General features: G+C 34.8%; 1 protein-coding gene across 4 annotated transcripts in view; it reads right to left on the bottom strand.

The window, feature by feature from the left end:
- The window catches only part of LOC138713546 (uncharacterized), a 226,985-nt gene that overhangs the window by 11,664 nt on the left and 191,835 nt on the right, over window positions 1-23,486 (bottom strand). For all 4 annotated transcript variants that reach the window (XM_069845713.1, XM_069845709.1, XM_069845711.1 and 1 more), the window contains one exon: window positions 10,042-10,336. In XM_069845713.1, the coding sequence (XP_069701814.1) occupies window positions 10,042-10,336 (295 nt within the window). The remainder of the gene's footprint in view (window positions 1-10,041; window positions 10,337-23,486) is intronic.

Consider the following 23,486-nt stretch of genomic DNA (forward strand, 5'->3'; position numbering starts at 1 on the left):
TATAAAAAGTGCATCTTCTGTTGTAGACCTACTGAGACTGCTCCAGGATCATGATGGTGATGATGATGATGATGATGATGATGATTATGTTTGAAAATTAATAGAGTTACAACTCTCTAAAATATCTGTAAATATTTCAAATTTAGATTTATTTAACCAGAGTTAGATGTTTTGTTAAAATTGTTTTAATATGTAGGCTATTTTATTAAAAAATTAAATGATATTTGATTTAATATCTACGACTGTTGTGTATTTTTTTAGCATCTTTCACACATTAAAATTAAATAGAAAGTATATATGTAATACATTTGTGATTTCGTTCCAATCCCTGCAAAAATCAGTTTTGTAAAATTATTATAATTCTTTAAAATTCAACCCCTGTGAAAGGGTGGTTTATTTTATCCAATCGTAATCAGAGTTTACACGCAAATGCAAAATGCCAATTGTAACCTGTTTACAAAATTTTATGAAAATCTGTTAGAAACGAGGAGAATTATTAATTTTGTCCTGCTAGATTTGTATTTGGAACCACTGTGCGTCATCTCGAACTTCTCTGCCTGTTAAGTGGGTGTGTTTTATTGTTGAAAGGTGTTGAAGAGTGGAGTCGAATAGTGTATGTGTACTGAAATTGATCTGTTTGTTGATAATTTGATTGGGGTGTGTTTTAGTGTGTTTGTATATTTCGTATTGTTCTAGTGTGTTGAGTTTTTGGTTCCTGGGTTGTATGTGTAGGATTTCCATGTCTTTATATCTCCCTCTCTCAGCAGACAATCTTTACAGAGCTGTCATATAGCATTATGTTTAAAAATTAATTTGCAGAACGAAAACTTATATTTGTTCGGGTCATATTTCTGCACATTTAAGGAACTAAAATTCTTCCAATCATTTATTATCATAATACACTGCTCTCTTAAATTGACTGGGCATATTGGGAATTGATTCAGTAGCTTTCCCAAAATACGCTATGAAATTTTCATATAAAATAATTTTTTTCTCGAAAAGGAAGCAAAATTGCATTAAACATTTTTGTATGAAATATCTCAAAGAATAATTCCTTAAAATTAATGACATTACTTACGATTCACCCTGTATATATATATATATATGTATGTATGTATGTATGTGCTACTATACATATGAAGGTTAATTCACACACAGTAATCAGTGAGTTCTTTTTCTTTTACTCCCAACGCTTATGAGCAGCTAGGCCTATATCATGTCACTGTTTGATGAGCAGTATATCAATTGGTGTTAGTAAATTGTTTGCTTTTCCAAATAAACATAAGCCAATGCAGAAGTGAATACTCGCGAAATCAGTTGTCGCCTCTCATTTAGCCATAACTGGATCTACAATTCTTGGGGTAGAGAATAGATGGAAAAAAGGCATGTAAACAAAGAATAACTTTCGCTTTACTATACCGGGATCCGGAATTCTCGTCACCGGAACCCTAGGCATTATATCACCTCGTCACTGCTTATTAGTCACCCAGTTTTCTGGTCACATGACTTTTCTGTCACCAGTGTTCTATATCATTTTGACCTTTTTGTCACTGCTCTCTTGGTCACTTGTTTGGTAGAAATGAAAGGTGAATCATCGTACATGCAATAAAAATTTAATTTAGTAGAATAATTTATGTTTCAAAATTTGGTACATTTCACGTAAATTTCCATGTCTTACTCTCTGTTACTTTTGATTATTTCGAAGTCCATGTTTATAAAATCTTAATATGTTAAAATACACACACTTACTTAAAACTCTAAAAGAACATTTGTTTATAAAATAGTAACATAATTAGATCTCTAAAAGAGCATTTGTTTAAAATAAATTCGCTACAATGCTTTGAGCCTATATTGAAACCATATACAAAAAAGCAAATGCGTTACTATACACTACTACTACTACTAAGACTAAACAAAGGCATTCTCTGCCTATGAGATAGGCTACAATAGCCAACTGCACAACATTGCCAAACCAAGCATGTTGAATTCTGAACATACCTACATTAAAGAAGAAGTACAATGAAATGAAATCTACAGTATGTCCTAAGGGTAAAATGCGACGAAATGTACTGCAGCGAGGAAAATTTACACTTCATGTTTACGCATTAGTACAATATGCGATACTTAGTATAAAAGAAACTCGAAAGTTTTTTTTATGGTACTGGCATGTCTTGATAAAGCAATGCATAACTGCATTGTCACCAAGATAGCATATACCGCAGCAAATGGATTTCTGTTTGCTTTAGTTAAGGTCCTATTTAGTCCAATGAGAAGTTCTGTTTCATTCGAACTATAATTATTATAAGCAATGACACATTAAAGTTTTGTTACCATACCTATGTATTATGGTCAATTTTTTTTTTTTTTTAATTTTCAAAACCCCACCCAGAACTAAATTCTGGCTGTGCTGTCAACATGGTATCGCAATTAAACTTTTTATTCCTCATATTATTATGATGTACCGAAATACATATGATATTTCCATGCAGAAATTCTGCTTCATCATATGATGAAGGATGAGTGGAACAGAGAAAAAAAATTTTCTCCGGCACCAGGATTTGAATCTGGTTTTCAGCTCTATGTGCTGATACTCTATCCACTTCATTCCTTGGAAAACCAATAGAATGGGTCTGAAACACAGGGTACTGCTTCTCCGATAAGCAAATGCGTTACTATACACTAGATGGAAACTGTGTTGAAGTGATATAACTCAAATATGGTATATACCACTAATCCTCTCGATAATACTGTCCATAGTACTCTGCTATTGAGTCTCCGATTTAAATTTTTTACATTTATTTTAAATTTTAATATTTTTACGCATCTGGGTCTCCTAACTTAGGGAGAGGAAGTAAGATTGGACAATTAATCTTCAATAAAAATAATTTTAAAATAACGAAACACCTCTTTAACTTGTTACACACAAAGAAAAAAAAAAATTATCAACCCCCATTAAGAACAGTGGTAAATTACTGAATTAACTAAATACAAATAAATGTATGTTAATGACAGACCTTGAAGGAATGCTCAGAATTTTGAACTTCTTTGCAAATGTAAATAATAAAATTACTTAATAAGGTAATTCTAATAAAAAAAGAACATAGAGATCTCCTATATTAATCTTCATCACTATTTTCAAAATCTAAAAGTGGCCCAGATTCTAACAAGTCGTCCACTATATGTAATCCAAGGAAATGGTGGTAGGTAGGCCTACTGGTTCGGAACCATTGAAGAAACTTAAGCATGTCCCTTTTCTTTGCACTCATCACTGGCCTAGGCGAATCATACAGTTTCACCAAATCAGCTGAATTTATTAATCTCAGAAGTCTTCCTCTGCTCTTTTTCCCAAGGTCCCAACACGAAAAACTAATTGAATCACTAAGTGAGTCTTTATACAACATCTGCATACCATGATCTTTACTAAACCTAGTCCATTGTCTTCACCATTTTCACTTTATTGACATGATTAGTACAACTTAAGAACGCTTTTTTAGATTTAAACAAACAGAAATTTAACCTAAACAGTAACAGTGATAGCACACAACTAACGGAAAGTTACTAGCACTCTAGCAGATGCTGTGAGTTATACCACTACACAGATAGTGACATCGCAATTCCAGTGAGGATAAAGAGATCTAAGCACTTTCTACTAGTTAACCTCTGAAATAAAAGTATGTCACGTCACCAATTAATAGTTAATATAAACGAGACCCTAGCTATAACTCAAAATTAATACATTTTAAAATTATATCACTTTGCTTCTCAGCAGCTCATATATCCGGTATATATATATATCAGGGGCGTATTTTGCGGACTACCGGGGCTACCGGCAGTAGCCCAAGGAAATTACAAAAGAAAAAGTTTATAATATAACATAATGTAATAATTTTGTATTACCGTATTAGTTTTACCACAGTAATTAAAATTAAAGTAATTGTTAGATTTATATGCGCTCTCTGCTCTTGAAAAGAAACAAGTTGTCAAGGTGGCATCACTGGAGAAACCGCTGCCGCGAAGGGTAGCCTGTGACCGTTCTGCTCACGTCGCACAACTTCCCGTCCCCCCGCTCCCTCCTGTTTCCATCGTGCACTGTAGGTGGGTGAGTTGCCGCTCTCGTGATCGGTTTCTTGGAAGGCGCGAAGCAACAATAGGCTTAGTACGCTAGCTCATTAATGTGATTGTGTTCTTGCAGTGCAGTATTTTAAATTTGTGATTTGTTCGAGTGTCCAAGAGTTATATTAATTGTGAATTATTAAGTTTTTAATTTCCCAATTAAGTGATATTGTGAAAAATATGGCAGAACAAGTTTCTGGAGAGGTTTGTGTTGAAAATGACTGTGTAATAGAAGGTTTATTAAAAGTGCCTTTTAACCGTCGTACATACAATGAGAAAGTTGAAATTGTGAAAATGGAAAGACCAACTCCTGAGTTAAATTTGTCCATGGACGTAAAAGAAAAACAGCGTGAGTACACACGCCATTTCACTTCAACATCATATGGCAAGTGGAATTGGTTGTGTGGTACTTCTAAACTGTCTAAACTATTTTGCTGGCCATGTTTGTTATTTAGCCGTGAAACTAATGTGTGGTCAAAAGAGGGGTTTTCTAATATGAACTCCCTTCGAACGGCAGTCCTAAAACACGACAAATCAAAAGCTCATATTTATAGTAGCATGAACTTTGCAAACTTTGGGAAGACAAGAATTGATTTACAGCTAGATAAGCAAAAAGTTCTACACATCAACCAACACAATGCTCTTGTGAAAAAAAATCGGGAGCTTTTACTGCATCTTATTAACGCAGTCTGCTTTCTAGGAAAACAAGAATTGGCTTTTCGGGGTCATAATGAGAGTGTGGAATCAGACAATAGAGGAAATTATATTGAATATTTAAGTTCCTTAAGTGAATTTGATCATTTACTGGCCAATCATCTTGAGAGTTCAACAGTATTCCATGGTACTTCTCCCGCAATTCAGAATGACTTAATATTTGCTATAAGTGGGGTTATGATAAAGAACATAAAATCTGAAATAGAAGAAGCACCTTTTGTGGCCATTGTTGTTGATGAAACAAGTGACTGCTCTAATCAGAGTCAATTGTGCACTGTTTTAAGATACGTCGACAGTACTGCCAATGTTCAAGAACAGTTTATAGGATTCACAAATGTCAGTTCGGGCAAAACTGCTGCTGCTTTGTTTCAGCATGTGGAAGGTGTTATAGTAGAATACAATGTCGGCAATAAGTTAATTGCACAGACATACGATGGTGCTTCAGTTATGGCGGGAAATATTAATGGCTTAAAAACAAAAGTTCAAGAAAAGTATCCTCAAGCACTATTTGTCCATTGTTACAGCCATGTTCTCAATTTAGTTTTGCAACAAACTACATTATCCATTCCAGAATGCCGCATTTTTTTCAAAACACTGTCGGGTTCAGCTGCATTTTTCTCATCATCTCCTAAAAGATCAGAAAAACTCAAGGAATTTATGAAAAAGAAACTCCCAAAAGTAGCACCAACTAGATGGAATTTTACATTTCGGCTTGTAAATACAGTAAAGTAATACAGAGAACAACTGACTGCTTTCTTTGAAAATATCATTTGTAATGACTCTGAAGAAAACTGGGATGATGATGTAATTGTGCAGGCTCAAGGATATTTGTATTTTTTCACACAGTTTCAGAATATATTTCTTCTTGAAGTCTATGCTAGAGTGTTCGCACATACAGATGTGCTCTACAATATTCTTCAGACAAAAAGTCTAGACATAGCATACTGCTTGCAAGAGGTATCAAAGTTAAAACATACTATATCCGAGTTCAGACGTAGTGGGTTTCCGTCCATATGGAGTAATATGGAAAATGAAAATTCTTCAGACAATACAATGGAACCACCATTAAAGCGAAGAAAAGGAGATGATGAATTGAAATACAGGAAGCTGTACTCAGCATACTAGATCGTATGCACATGGAAATTACTGACAGATTTTCTGATTATGGAAAGCTTCAGTTCACACATCTTCTAGATTCTCAAAAATTTTCTGCTTATAGAGAAAACTTCCCGAATGAGGCACTAAACAAATTATTTCAGTCCTATAACAGTCACTTTGATCAAGTACGTTTGAAAAATGAATTAAGTGTAATATATTCAGCAGAAGTCTTTGATTTTTCGAACAAACCTATCCATGAAATATTATCTGCCATATATGAAAACCAGCTGAATCAAGTTATTCCTGAAGTCCTTAAATTGGCAACATTAATTGTGACAATACCAGCTACGTCAGCATCGGTAGAAAGAACATTTTCTGCGTTGAAGAGAATAAAATCCTACTGTAGATCAACTCATACACAAGAACGTTTATCCGGCTTGGCACTGATGTCAATTGAAAAGTCATTTCTACAGAAACTTCGCAAGCGGCCCAACTGTAATTTCAATGACGAAGTCATCAAAGTATTTTCGTCCCAATCAAGACGTCTGGAATTCACATATAAATAGGTAAGGAATTTTATTATAGGGATTTTAAAATATATTTTGTGTAATAATAGGGTCAGTGTTAGCCCAGACCCTTAAACCAGTATACGCCACTGATATATATATATATACACACACACACGCACACACACACATACATACATACATACATACATACATACATACATACATACATATGTACAGATATTTTCCCTCCCCACGAATTTATTCTTCCAGATGAAAATTCTGCGAGATTCGCCAAACAGAAGCAGTGACGAGCAGGCAGAGGGTGGTGAGGTGAACAGTACTGTTGTTGTAGACTAATTCTCATCACACGGAAGCAATATAATGCTGTCTGGTGGGCAAATAACTGTTTTGCACCTATTATTCGTAAACTGTACACTTATTTTTGAACCTACATGTTAGCTAGGTACAGTAGAATCAGTTGAATTCAAACGGCTCGTAACAGATACACGCTAGAACAGCAAGTTCTTCATATATTATGATAATTTCGTGAAAATGGAGTCTGTAGCAACAGTGAAAAGAAGATTCCAGAAAGAATTCCCAGATTCAGTACCTTGAAAATCCATAGTGTCTGGGATATAGTCAAGAAATAATATTAAAAAAGACTCGCTTTATAATTAATAAGAAACCTCATCTGTGGTGCAGGGTTCTCACTGAAAATAGTTTAGACGACATTGATGCAAGGCTCAAAAATTTGCCACTAAAATCTCTCAGATGTTTAGCACAAGAGGTTGCTGTATCTAAATCATCAGCATGAGTCGCAACAAAGTTACTTAAATTGAAACTTTTTGAGGCAATGCAAGCAGCCTACATGAATTGTAACTGGACTGAACTCTTTTGTAAATGGGTGTTACAGAGTGTTCTTATCAATGCAAATAACAGTGTAAAACAGCTGTATGTCACCAGACTGCCTCATACTGCTTGGTGAGAATGAGTTTATGAATAACACATACGAAATAGCTGTTTGCCTGCCCTCCCACTTGCAAGTCCATTTCTGCTTCAAATGTGGTGAGAATCACAGCATTCCTGTCTGCTAGATGGGAGAGTGAATTCTCCGAGGGTAGAGAAAAAATCCTTCTGTAGGATTTCCTCTCTTTCAATGCTATCAAAAGAAATTACATCAGAACCAAATAAGTAACTTAAATTACCTCAAGAAATTATAGGTACTACATATAGAAAATATAAACAAAAATATATCGCCAATATTTAGTTTCGTCAATAAAAGCAGGTTACATTAAGAACAGGTAAGAACTGGATATAGAATTAATTTCATTATTTTCTGCAACATAAGCAGAGAGAGAACTGTTTCCTTGGGGGGGGGGGGCAAAGCAAAACCATAGAATCTCCATATAACGGGGTTATGGGGGACATCATTTACCTCCTTCCCCTGATATAGCTTGACCATGGTACAATACAGTATATACGAATATGATCATTTAATAAAGGTATTTTCGGGGGGGGGGGGCATGTTTCTTACATTGTTTCATCCATATCCGCGATGTTCGGACCGAATTGTGTAGGGCTTGAACTGTAGATCTACTACAAATTATAATAGGGCATAATTTAAAACAATCTCTCTTTTTTTCTCTTCCATACAGAAACACATATACATGAATAAAACTACAGAACAGTGCTAACAGAAACTTTTTTATATTAAACTTTCCTGAAGATATCATATGAAATGTAAACTCTAATTATTTTATTTAACCTCGTATTTAAGTTTACACATTATACCGGGATCACTTTTCTTTTTTCTGCATTATTGTGCAGTATCTTATTCATATTTCTCCAAGTAGCGGCGGCCTGAACACCTGCAGACTTCTAACACATGAGTACAGCACAGTCTACTATATACAGTCGCGAAGCTTGAGGTGTTTTTTTGCAAATCTCGTGATAAAGCGCTCCAAGCGGTTAGCAACTAGAAACAATAGACTGTCCATGGTCGACTTTGGACTGTGTCGTATTTCTATCGAGTGCTAGCTCGTTGCGTATTTCACATTGATGCTTGTGAAATGTTCGTTATTGGTTATAATGAAAATGTTAATGGCTAAAATATAATAATTGGAATAATAATATGGGACAAGGAGGAGACGTTTGTAGTGCTATAAATTGTAGCAACAGTAAGAGAAAGAGGCCAGAGTTATCCTTTTTCCGATTTCCGAAAGATTCAGAAAGGTTCCTGGGTTTCCACAAGAATGCTGTGCAGAAACAAAAATGTTAATATGAAGTTCTTTGTGACTGTTAGAATACATTATATCCTTAAATTTCACAATGAAACGTTTCAGTCTAACCGAAAGGACATTAGATACCGGTTAAAGTTCTGTCACTTAGGCTACTAAATTTCCAGAGAAATAAAGGTTAGGTCTACTTTTTTTTTCAGAGGATATATTTTTAATTGTAGCTATTAATTTTGTTATTATTTTTATGTGTTATTTAGTAAAGAAGTAGAAAAATTAAGTTTGTTTTAATGAAATTTATTGATCACGTTTTATTTTCAATTCTGGTGGGATTATTATTGCTTAGACCTACTTTTTTCTTCAAAGGATATGTTTTTAATTATAGCTGTTAATTTTGTTGTTATTTTTATTTGTTGCTTTACTAGAGACATAGAAAAAGTCTGTTACAATAAAATTTATTGATCACGTTTTATTTCCAATTCTGGTGTGATTATTATTGCTTAAACCTCATCCCACTTTGTTAACTACGTAAGCCTACACTACAAGTACCGGTACATGTAAGTTACTCCATTAATTCATATTTCCATTATTATTGTTGTAAAGAGAAATGCAAATTAATATTTACTGGTTTCATAGTTAATTATCGCTATAATCTTGAATGAGTGAAGCTATTATAGTAAATTTCAGTTCGTTTTGAACAAACAAAAATTATATTAACTTATTTCTTACAGGTATCTTAGAGTTTATGGTGGAATTTAATATACTTCATTAAAATAATAAATTAACTTTATGCATTTAATATTTCAATAATGGAAGGAAGGTGTTAATTTTTCCAAAAGAACACGACATTACAACGAAAGTGTAACATATTTTGTCGGCTGCTAGGAGAGAGATCTGCGATGATGAGGCGATAGTAGCGATCCTAGTGGTGGGCAACTACCCATGTTTGCATTTTTACTACATATTGAGCTTCGCGACTGTATATAGTAGACTGTGAGTACAGGCTGTTACAAAAGAAACATTACAGTGCTTCCATTTCTCAAATGAGGTATAGAAATTCTTATACATTCAAAAATTTTAAATAAATATTATATCCAGACCCATGATCTGAAAACATTAATTCGTCAATTTAAGCACAGGAACTTAATCATAAAAAAAGCAAAAAATATCTTTTGAATTCAATATTTTCTAACGTTAATAAAAAGAAGAGTTCAGGAAAGTTTGGGAGGGCAGTGCGCCCCCCCCCCCATGCCCCTCTACAACTCTGCCTATGTTCTGCAACCATGTGAGAAATATCTCTTTCTTAGTAATAAAATTCTAAGTGAGGGCATCTTAACTTTCCAAGTATGCTCTCAACTAGTTAGTTCACTTACCTGATCAACCAAAACAAGCTTCTTAAGTTTCTGTCCATGATTTATGAGATAACTTTCAAGTGCAGAAGCAAAGTCTACAAAGTCAAAATCAACAGTTAGTGATGCTAGATGGCTAAAGGATCCAACACTGTGAAGCCAACTTCCTCTAGTATAGAGACTGGTCAGATGAGGGGCAGCTGTAGCGAGAATTCCTGCTTTTTCAGGTGAAAGACAGGTATCCCACAAATCTGTCAGGTTGAGTTTCAGCTTTCCAGCATGGTAATGTGAGAGACTCACAATAGCGTCACCTACATTCCTACGGAAGAGGGAAATGCTGATGTTACATTTCTTTTCTTTTAGTGTGGCCTAGTTGTGATTAATGAAAAGGATGTAAGGACAAAGAGTGTCATCATGCTTTAGAGGGTTATAGAGAATGCTATTTTTACCAAAAATATCTAAGACTGCAAAAGGGTATTTGTCGAATACAGAGGGGACATCCATTAATCCTTCCCACTGAAGGTTTTAAGGAACCAACCTAGACAAATACCCAATGTCCCATCCCTACCTTCCCATGGTGCACCTGTTAGTAAGCATAATTTTACAAGCTGAACTAAAGGGAGGGGCTACTCATCAATTAGCACTGGTCAGCTTGATGAGTTAATGACCGACTTTGGCATAATTTTTCTTTATTCAACACCTAATTCCCCCTTTACCCTTTACTATCCAGTCCTCTGACTGAACTCTTACTTTCTTCGACCCTGATGGTATTAGAGCATTCAAGGCCTAGGGGTTCATTTCACTTTCCTTCCTACCATTTCTACTTTTCTCTTCCTAGTGCTGACCTGCTATGGCACTAAAACCTTCTCCAGTGGCTTAAAGAGGGAAAGCTGGTGATCAACCAGATCTCCCAACTAGGTCTAGTAGACCTGTCGACCAACAGCAGGTGTGGTCCTCCAGACATTCTGGGGGTTATTTGTGGATGAAGTAGCCATCAAAACATTAAAATATGGTGTTCACTTAAATCGGCTACAACTTGCCCTTTAATAGAAATGGATTCGGAACATCTTAAAATCTGTGCTTCAGTGGCTGACCATGACAATATCTTTGAAAAATATTGGAGTGCAAGAGGTCAAATGACTTTATTGTCAAACGCCTGGCATTAGAAAACAACAACAACAAAAATATCTAACACATTTTTTTATTTATCCAATGGTTTTCTGAAAATCGACGTGTTTTGAAACACAGATATTTTCAGTTCAAGTAATATACTCATATATTTTGATGACAGCAACTGCTTCCTTCCTCTGTCATACTTCTAGCTGCTATTGTATGCTGGCCACACTCGACCCCATGCCTTGACAAAGATATGTCCTAGTGATAAGTAAGTTAAAGACTGCTGATTTCAATCAGTTATTTTCTTTATTTGATCAGTACAGTAAATCTAAAGAAACTTGTATGTATCGTATTTCTGTTCCCATAAACATACTAACTAATGGAGGTTCCCACAAACAAACTAGCTAATGTATAAAAAATATGAAAACACGGATTTTCTGGTTCCTGAAATTAAATGTGAAAATAGACAAAGTATATTAATGTTTTTCGTCCCATATAGTCTCTTGCCAATCGTTAAACTGAAGGTACTGATACTCAATGCCTTTACACCCTATATACCGACAATTTACAGATAAAAATGCAACTTCCCTTACACAGTGGCCAGAAATGATAGAAACATTATGTGATTCTGACTAAAATAGTCTGAAAGAAGAGAAAAATAATTTAATATTTTTGGGTTAAATTCCAAATCTCTCTGCAGTGCATCTGAAGAGAAGGCATATGTCACTGTTGATAGTGATTTGTCCATCGGACAGGGCTATGAAGCCTGGCAGCCCCCTTGGTGCTATTCGACAGAAGAGGCTACATGCCAGCACCGGGTTTCCCCTTTTCCCTTCATCATCATCATCATCACTCATTTCATACACTACACTTACACGAACACTTACAAATACATTCACTATAGTACCTGCCATAACTCTTCACAGATACACATCATGTACAGCATGGCCTGCCGAAGTGGTTTGCAACTAGAAAAATGGGTCAGAGTCCTGCAATCTAACCGCAATATGCAGAACCCGAATCACGTAAAGTGAAGTGAGTAGGAATTATATACGTACATACAATTTAAACAATAATTTAATATTTTAAACAATTACCCTTCACATCCATAAAAATAATAATTAAAAACAGATACAAAGACCAACACACCAAGACAAAAAGTGGAATATGATTATTAATAAACCAGAAAACATTCCTCAAGCACCTCACAAAACTGCAGTAGCAACATTCAGACTTATCACAGAACACAAATGTTTAGCGAAACACTTAAACAAAATAGGAACTTATAAAAACTCAAACTGCCCTCTATGTGATCAAGAAGAAATAACTGAAGACCATCTTCAAACCTAAAATGTCTTACCTGCTGGATCCACAATAGAAAAATACTGGAGAGCAAGAGCACTAATGGCTTCACTGCCAAGGGTCAAGCACTGGACGATGACGACAATAACAACAACATATTTTAAACAAACCAATACTATAATGACCCAACATAATTTTTTTATAACACATATTTATTGAAAAATATATACCTACGTCTGATGAATAATAATCATTGTAGAACATATTCCACAACTGTTTAATTATATTAGCATTCATTTGAAACAAAATTGGTTTACTTCTTAGTGAGGCTTTTGGATTTCTTTTCTTTTCACCAATTCTTCAATGTTGGGGTTCATAGGTGATGGTTTTTTTAGTTAGTTATTTAACGACGCTTTATCAACTACGAGGTTATTTAGCATTGATGAGATTGGTGATAGCGAGATGATATTTGGTGAGGTGAGGCCGGAGATTCGCCATGGATTACCTGGTATTCACCTTATGGTTGGAGAAAACCTCGGAAAAAACCCAACCAGGTAATCGGCCCAAGTGGGGATCGAACCCGCGCCCGAGCACAACTTCAGACCAGCAGGCAAGCACCTTAACCGGCTGAGCCATGCCGGTGCTAGATGATGATAGTGATGGTGATGATGCCAGAAGCAACAAGTAGATCAGTGTTGAACAGTACTTATTTTTCACCAGCTCATAATAGAAAGTCTTTTCACATATGAGGTATCTAATATCAAAACCGGCACAAAATTTAAGAAAATAAGTTTCAATTATAAACTGAAAGTAATAGTATATTTCTATCTGATGAAACAAAAATTTGCTAAAAAATCGGCCACGTCATTGTATTACAGATTGAATACAGGCTTGTGCAACAAAACGGGCCAAGTCACTCAGCCAGTGAAATCAAAACCAGCCAAGTCAAGGACCAACTTAGCATCATCCTGCTGCGATGTTTTTGTTTTGAATTTTATATTGCTGGATTACACAACAATGTTACCAAGTCAGTGGACAACATATTTGCCTATTCTTAAAATCCTTATATTTCATTTTTGCGAAGTTGGCAATAAAAATTCTGAAGTTTTGCCTTGTAGACAAAAATCTTCTGTAGTTTTGCATTCACTATCTTATATAGTGTAAGATCTTCGACTTGTCATGAGAGTTCCAGTACAGTCTCTGATGTTCCTAATGTCTTTGCCAGTGATTCATGTGAAATGCCAGATATTGTAATCTAAGTGAGGGTTAGTTGAGAACTTAAAAAAAATTCTTAGTATGTGTACACAGTATCTATCATAATACTGTTACTATAATAGACTATTCACTGTTTATATGTAAGTTTCTAACGTTATGTTTAAGTTTTAAGTGAATTGCAATTTTAGTGAAAGAGAAATCTACTGGAATAGTAGGCCTATTCTTCCAAGTTTTATAAAGTTTTTAATAATATTTCAATAGTAGTAATTTTAATGCTATAATGCAGGTTTGTTATTATTATTATTATTATTATTATTATTATTATTATTATTATTGTTATTATTAAGAAAAGTCAAATGTTAATATCTAATTCGTGTAATTTAAGAAAATATTAGTCTTTTTTCTTTTAGAAGGTTATTTAATGATGCTGTGTCAACTACTAGATTATTTAGTGTCAATAGAATTGATGGCGAGATGAGGCCAAGAATTCGCCGTAGATTATCTGACATTCGCCTTAAATTTGGGGAAAACCTTGGAAAAAACCCAAACAGGTAATCAGTAAAAGCGGGATTTGAACCCACACCCGAGCACAGCTCCAGATCAGTAGGTGTGCGCCTCTGCCGACTGAGCTACACTGGTGGCTGATTTAACCTTTTTCAGAAAAGTTATAAATGGGTCATTCCATGCGAATTCAACCAGGGTACAGAACAAAATAGAATGTTTTATTTTCGCTGGCAGAGTTAAGACCATAAAGTCTTATCTTCCACTCAACCAGCCTTAATCAATACAATAGCGACATACTGTACATATTTAAATTATGAATATTTAAAATACAGTTAAAAGATTCTCCAGCAATATTCTTCGGTTATGTTTTAACCACTAGTACATGTTTATTTAAATTGAGATAAAACCTATAAGAAAAAGTAATAACTTAATTTATGAGCTAATGTAATTCAATGCAACATGTAAAGAATTATAATTAAGTTGAGATAGCTACTTGGTTAAAATGATGAGAATTAATTTAACAGAATTTTACTAGAACTATGTTATAGGGAGCAAAACATAAATCTAAAATATACTGATATAATGAGAATATTAATGTAATGATATTTTGCCATTAAAGGTTTTGTATTCTATTTAGAGAAATTAATGGTAATAATAAGAATGACAAATGTTAGTTTCATTATATATTCATTTATATGACAAATGTTAGTTTCATTATATATTCATTTATATATATATATATATATAAGTAGTGAGGGAAGTGAGACGGTATGCGCTGGTATGGAATACCGCACTGGTTTCTATGGCCAGAAAACATACTGTTAGTGAAAAATAACATACCATCACTGAAAAAATGTGATTCGTAAATATTTTTTTATACATTCTTCACAGCAAAGAGTACTATCTGTTTGCTTCGTAAACCTAAACCACAGCCTTCTGAAACTGAATTCAACGTGTATTTAGACCAATGAGCTCTATACACCGAGTTATATACAACGCCTTCTAGTTGAAGACAATTGAACATTAGTCCGGCAAGTTTTGTCTGGTCAAAATAAAGGGGCGTGGCTCGAATGTTGTAGGATATGACAGTGATGAAATTAGTATTATTGTAAATTGAGTTACATATTAAGCCTATGTTAATAAGTAAAAAGTGAAATACACACAGAACTTTACGTTTTATAACAGCTGTAGACCTATGTTTTATTAGTTTCACTAAATATAGCCCACATATTAAATGACAAGCTATACTCAATGCAACCAAACCAAAGCACCTAAAGACGGATGAATGTATTCAGCAAAAGAAAAATACATAATTTTGCCTTCATCACAAATTTAATTACCTTACAGCTAATCTAACCTAATATAAAATCATGTAATTCAGTGTTCACCAAATGATTTTAAGAAAGACGATGTATGTAACTAATAGGAGTAAAATATAGGAAAGGTGATGGCGAAAATTAAAAAAAATTCAATAATTATTTAGAAAAATTCATTTGAAAATGGAATTAACACAGGGACTTTTTGAAAACTGTGATTATTAAAACTACAAATAATTTCTTAGCATACAACATAAAAATTAAAGAATGACACTAATAGAAAGTTACTCATAATCATAACTCACCACTTTTATTGAAACGATAAGATATTATGGTTAACATTGTTATCAGAAACAACAGGAGCCACAGCTCGCTACACTTCTTTTCGCGTGATGGACACATCGTGTAGTCTAATATAATTTGAAACAAATATTGATCTCACATGTGTCTCGCAACTAGACAGAGGCTTTTGCAGAATAAAACTTCTTACATTTGACGCAATAATGACAAATTTTGTGTGATGAAAGTGCTGACTTTCCTCTTTGTTAACAAAAAAAGCCCTACGCATTAATAAAAAGAAAATTGGAGTAGGCCCTATAAAAACAATAAATACTAAACTCTTGATGCTACAAACTTATTAAATATATATTTCGCTTATGCTCAGCCCGTCTTATCTTATAATTCTCTGGGGCAATGCAAGCTGTATTGAGACGGTTTAATTATTCAGAAACGAATATTACGATTTATGGTACATTTAACCATTTATTTATAAATCAGCTTTCTACAAAAACAATAACGAAATGTTTAAATTAAATATTGATGTAACCGAAAAATATAATAATGATAATAATAATAATAATAATTTATTTTATTTTACCTGGCAGAGTTAAGGCCTGCTCTTCCACTGATCCAAGTCTACAATTAATACAAATACGTAAGTAATAATAATAATAATAATAATAATAATAATAATAATAATAATAATAATAATAGATATGTTGTGAAATATTATTATTGAAACTGTATCATACAAGAATATGAAATAAAGTATTCACCAGATTATTCAAAGTCTCCCGCAGTATTATAACTCGTTGCCTGTGGTATACCCTTGATAAGCACTCCTTGGTATGATCCATAGTACCGCCAGCCTCCGCAGGGAGCGCTTATCAAAGGTTTACTGCCTCTCTAAAACATATAACTCATTGGCTCTATACTAAACAGGAGACACCATCGCAATGCTCTGTCCTGTCTGAAAACGTGACTTTAGACGCCATGTTGGAGAGGGTATTGCTCTCTCTTTTTAACTAATGTGTTTCAATCAGTCTTTCGTGAGGTTCATGCTGCAAATGCACAATAAGCAACAAAAATACCGTTATTGTGTACGATAGCGTTCACTGCAAAGAGAAACAAAGACAATACTATGTTAGAGAGAGATAGCAATATTCTCAGGTGCTCAGCACTCACTTCATGCTTTTAAAGCATTGAGTAGTGTCTCCTGTTTAGTATAGAGCTCACTGATTCAGACACGTTTATTTGATAAGTCAAACCCTGGAATGCTTACAATGGTAGTATTTAAAGCATAGAAGGCTGTGGTGTGTAGCTTGTAGTGACCATTGTTGCCAATTTAATGACTATGTCATTTTTGTTATTGTTGCACTTTTTATTAATAATTAAGACACTTTGAAGTTTTAACATTATTTTAAATGATAAGACTCAGTGGACATTGCAAAATAATATAGAAAATAACTGAAATTATTTTATTAAGAAATTTAATGTGTTGCATAAGCTCCAAAAATTCGCGTTACTGACTGCATGAAACAATTTATTGTATACCGTACATCATGTATGTGTATGTTGTAAGGGAGAGGGTATGCCTCTTTTAAATAGAGGTATGCCAGGCGAAAATCTTGGGATAGCATACCGCTTCCGGTTTTTTCCCCACATCCCTCACTGATTATAAGTAACAAATATTAATCAGTAATTAATCTGTTAAGTAAGAATTTATGTAATTTGGACCTAAATGAAGTTATTGTCCAACAACCTCTTACATCACTTGGAAGCGGGTTCCAATCTCTAGCAACTGAAAATGTATAGGATGAAGAATATAAAGATGTCTTGTGGTAAGGTATAATAAGTTAATTGTTATGATGAGACCTGGTACTTAGCTGATGATATGCAGATAAATTTTGAAAACGAGAAGCCAAATAGACTGGGGTAGCGATGTGCAGAATTTGAAATAAAGAGAATGCAGGGCTTGTCGATCGCTTAGTCTTAGCCAAGACAGAGTTTGGAAAAATGGAGAAACATAATCATACTTACGAATATTGCAAATGTAACAGACGCACGCATTATGCACATTGTAGCCTGCTGCTCAAATTTGCATTTAGGTTACTTAATATAATATCGCAGTAGTCGAAGTGTGACATCACTAGTGTTTGTACAAGGATTAATTTTAGTTTATCAGGAAGAAAGTGCTTCAGTCCCTTTAACGAGTGAATAATCGAAAATATATTTTTAGAAGTGTGATTCACTTGTTCATTCCATTTCAGGTTACAATTCATATAAATGCCATGGTTCTTCACAGTCGAGCTGTATAGAAGAGTAATATTGTTTACAATTATCAGTGGCAAATTTTGTTTGTCACACTTAGATCTTTGATGTTCTATTAAGATAGCCTGCGACTTACTTGCATTTAAATTAAGTCCGTATGTTTTCGACCATAAGGATATTGAATTCAAGTCATCATTAACTTTAGTTATAGCGTCATTTAGGTAGATAGGTCGAGATGCAGATAGATTTGTATGTCGTCAACATAAATATGGTGTTGGCAGTGTGTTAGATTAGAAGAAATATAATTAATATAAATAGAAAATAGTAAAACTCCTAGGACAGAGCCTTGTGGTATGCCATTCTTCGTGGTACGCCAAGTGGAATAATGATTATTAATAGACACATACTGCTGGCGTTCACGAAGGTAGGAGTTCATCCACGCTGAAGCATTATCAGAAAAATGCAGTGCTCTTAATTTTGCAATTAGTAAGTCAACATCTACAGTGTCGAAGGCTTTGGAGTAGTCTAAAAGTGTTAGTATTGTGATCTGTCCTTTCTCTAAAGCTTCACGTATATCCTCAGTCACTTTATGCTGTGTAGTTGTTGTGCTATGTCCCGTTCTGAAGCCTGATTGGTAAGGGTCAAGAATATTGTGAGTATTGAGGTAATCTGTCAATTGTTTGTGCACAATTCGTTCCAAAGCTTTTGAGAGACCAGGAAGAATTTTAATTGGTCTATAGTCATTAGGTGTTATGGGTAGCTTCATTTTAGGAAGGGGATGAACAATAGCCTTTTTTCTGTAAGTCTGGGTAATGTGAAGTCATTATGGGTGCATTGCATATATGGGTTAGTGTCGGGAGAATTATGTCCATAATTTTGTTCAGAAGTTCCATATTTATATTGTCTGCTCCTTGTGATTTTTACTTGATGCGCTTTAGTGTTGATTTTACGTCAGAAGATGTTATGTAGGTAAAGAAGAATTTGTCTCATGTTGGGGCAGGTGTAGAGATTAATTCGTTAATAGTCAGTTGTTTCGTTGTGGCATCAGGTACGTGGGTAGTGGTGGATGTGAAGTAATTGTCTAGATCATCTAGACCAATGGTTCCCGACCGGTGTGCCTCGGCACCCTAGAGTGCCGCGTGATCGGCTAAGGGGTGCCATGAAATATTGAGATAAACCAAAAAAAATTACTGTCTACTTAAGCCTAAAGTCTTGTAAGATCTTGAAATAAAATAAGTAAAATTAATTACTCTCATGCACAACAGGTGGTGACACTGATCAATTCATCAATGATTTAATTATACTTGTATCTGGCTCTGGCAGATGGCATTACAGCCAATCCCTGCCGAACATTCCCAACTCAGTATACTAGTATAGACTACTCACTTCCTCACGAACATTCCCGAGACTTCGACAGAACAGTATAACAAAAGTGTACAAGTTCTGCCGCTGCTTTCAGTTGTTTTCTTCGCGTGGATTCATAGTGTTTTTCTATGGCTAAGTTCATTTTTAAACGTAAATGCCAGGACAGTGAAAGTGAACAGTCGGCTTCTACAGCTACAGTTTCTTCTGGACCATCAAATTCAACACATAAAGAAGACAAATGAAAGAAAAGATTATACCTGGACAGTTACTTAGTGTATGGATTTACGTGGAATAGGAACAAGGAAAACCTATCTCTGTGTGTTTAGTTTGTAGCGAAACACTTAGCAACGAGGCCATGGTACCTAGCAAACTAAAGAGCGGCATCTTACAACAAAGCATCCTAGTGTGTCACACAAAAGTGTGATATATTTTACACGTATACTAGACAGTGAGAAGAAAACAGTTGTGTGAATGGTGAAGAGAATGACCACAGCTGACACTGCTCTTAATGCCTCTTTAAAAGTAGCAGAACTGATAGCTAAAAAAAGAAACCTCATCCTCTTGGAGAAGAAATCATAGGTTCTGTATGTAAAGTTATAGTTTCAACAATTCTTGGCGAAGGAGCAGCTGATCAAGTTTCAAAAGTTCCTCTCTCCAACAATACAGTCAACCGCAAGATATCTGAAATGTTATGCAATATCAACGAACAAGTCGTGGAAAAAATAAAAACTGATAGAATATTTGCTTTGCAAGTAGATGAAAGTATCGATATTGGTGACAAACTCCTTGGTTTTATCAGATATATTGATGATAAAGATATTAGTGAGCAGTTTCTCTTCTGTAGACTGCTGGAGACTACAACCACAGGCCATGATATTTTCGTTTCTATTAATTCCTTTCTCAATGGCCATGATCTTTCATGGAAAGACTGTTGTATATGTATGGATGGTGCACCATCTATGTCTGGGAAATTTAAAGGTTTTACTTGTTATGCCCCACTAATTTAAGGGATAAATTACGGTGGTCAAACATAGCAACTGCCATGAATTTCATAGCAAGTTTTACAGACAGCACCATGTATATGCAAGTCCTTGACGAATAGTACGCGTTGCAAATAAGACGCCGGACTCACATTGTCGAGTTAGTGGAGAAAGCAAAGTCAGCATTTCTCATAGATTTATCCTCCACACGCTAGGATGCATGCGTGATTAGATTGTTCCATAGCCCTCTCTTGCTTTGAGACCCATATTAAGACCAGCTGATCGCAGGAAATCCCATGATTTTCTGTATGTTAAATTAACGCAAACCCAACGTTTGCGTTGAGAGTAAAACTGGCATATACAAAGTACATCTCAGTAGTATTCACACTATTTTTCGCGGCCCGGATAGCGTCATGATGCTACCGAAATGATAAAAATCACGATCTCCAAGGGCGCGGCCTCATTCGGGCCCTTCCTCTTTCGAGTGCTCACTTCGAACAGGTCAGTCAGTTTTGTGACCGCAAGTCAGAAGACAGTGAGAAGCATGTAAGTCAACCAATCGAAGCAGGGATCATGGCGTCCACCATCGTCAACACTACTTTCATCTTGTGTACTGTAAGTTATAATATTTCATCATACACCAATTGTTACTAATGTCGAGAGATATATATTAAATTCTACTAGTGTCAGAGTAATATACCACATAGAATATAATAAGGAAATATCAGTGCTTGAAACTCAGTGAACTGTGTATACTTCAAAGTTCTACTTTGAACGAATTTATTTAAGACATAATGGATTTTTCCGAGGTTTTTGAATGGTACTACCTCACGAGATATTTTGATGGACAATATTATTATCAGTATTCGGGAATCTAAGCCGAATGGCACCTGAGTCAACAAACGCCTTTATAGGTAGATTCTTTAAATGATTTTGCATTGTTTACGAAGTTTGTTGCACCTTACGTAACAAAGTTAACGCACTGAAGTTTCCATATTATTTCATTGTTTAATCAACTGCATCCTAATATAATCAATGATTTATTTTACCATTTTGTTTTCATTTAAACTCATGTAACTGAGTAGGTATACCAAGTAGGTATATCCTAGATTCTTTTTATTGCTTAAGTAAAGTAAAGTAAAGTGAAATAACAAGAAACATACATAACTTAGTAGACCTGTTAAACATTCTGCAACTTTTCATAACATAACTAAATAGCTAAATGTATAACTCATGTATATAAGAAAGTTTTACAATATATTATAATATAACCAGTGAAGTGATTTATTTGATTTGATTAAGCTGATATTCTTCGAGCCTGATCCAACCTGTGATCCTGTTCTTGAATACGCAGTACCTAGTTAAGATAATAGCTCGACCATTACCATCCTGAAATATCCTGACGTAAACTAAAATAAACTGGTGTCAGAAATATCTTGACAAAAGTAATGCTCGGTAGGGCAGAACCACAACATAATAATTTGGTGTCAGAGTTTAATCATAACATAACCGTGACCGATAGCATCGGCCACATCTAAGTTGTGCCCAACAACAAAGGGGTACAACATACTGCCAGAGCTCTCAATGAAAATCCACCCATTATTATAATGCACTGTTTTTTGCACGGAGAGGCATTAGTCGTGAAATCATGTAATGAAGATTTTGCTGCAGTGTTTAACCAAGTTGTGAAAATGGTGAACTACATGAAGTCTTGACCTTTAAAGTGCAGGGTTTTTGAACAGTTATGTTGTGCAACGGATGCAGCTCATACCTCTTTGTTATTTCACACAGATATAAGGTGGTTACCGTGGGATCGTGTATTGAACCTGTTTCTCGAACTCAAAGAACAGGTGAAAACTTTTTTTTAAAGATGAAAATCAAGACACATTTCATGAGCTGTTACAAAGTGATTCTTGGTGTTTGGAACTGTCGTATCTGGCAGATATTTTTCATAAGCTGAATGAACTGAATGTTTCAATGCAGGGTCGATAGGAAACAATAATTTCCTCAACCAATAACATGAAAGGTTTTAAAAGAAAACTTAGTTCTTGGAGATCTGCAGTTCAGAAAGGAGATCTGTCTTTCCACCTCTTCTTAATCTGGTAAGAGATAAAGATCTGGGTAAGCTGAAAGACTACATTTGTGGTAAGTTATCAAGATTGCAAGATGCAATAGATACGTCCTTTCCATCTATTTCCACTATGAATCTCGACAAGGTTGTCTCACTATTTGATTTCGTAAATAGTGCGGGGAAATAGATTTCACTGCTTGCAAACGAGATGAATTTATTGATCTTTGCGCTGATTCCACACTCAAAGGTAAGTTTACCATGAGTGAGGCATCGGTGGCTGCTTTTTGACTTTGACTGAGAGAGGATTATCCTAACCTAATGAAGAAAGCAATTAGCGCACTTTTGCCCTTTTCAACATCCTATCTATGCGAGCAAGCCTTCTCTGCTATGGTGACAATAAAATGCAAAGCAAGAAATAGACTGAATAACCTTGAGGATGACTTGCGTGTTTCATTGTCAACTGCAAAATCCGATATCATGTATCTGTGCTCTAAGCATCAATCACAAGTTTCACATTAATGATTAATTCGAACAAAACTCTATTGATGTATTTTTCCATGTTGGACCTTTCGTACACTACTTTTAACACTTGAATATAAATAATTGATTAAATGGCGATCTTACTCGTGTTAATTGTGTAAGCATATGTGGCTTACAGCTGTTTCGGTGCTTCTTCACACCATCCTCAGAGCCTACTAGATCTCGGCGAGATCTAGTAGGCTCTGATCACTGGCTCTGAGGATGGTGTGAAGAAGCACCGAAACAGCTGTAAGCCACATATGCTTACACAATTAACACGAGTAAGATCGCCATTTAATCAATTATTTAGATGTATTTTTACTCAGTGATTGTAGTAAAGTTTACTGTATTATGTTATGATGTACATTACTTATTATATGAAGTATTCAGAACCATAGTGGGCCAAGCGCTATTTACTAAACCATAGAAAGCAAGGGTTAAAATGAAGTTATTACCATAATTCAATGGAAATATATAGCAAGTAATAAAAAGTATATACATTAAAACTAAATGATATGTCAATCTTCATTA

This window comes from Periplaneta americana, chromosome 14, assembly GCF_040183065.1.
Source record: "Periplaneta americana isolate PAMFEO1 chromosome 14, P.americana_PAMFEO1_priV1, whole genome shotgun sequence".
Classification (NCBI taxonomy): Eukaryota; Metazoa; Arthropoda; class Insecta; order Blattodea; family Blattidae; genus Periplaneta; species Periplaneta americana.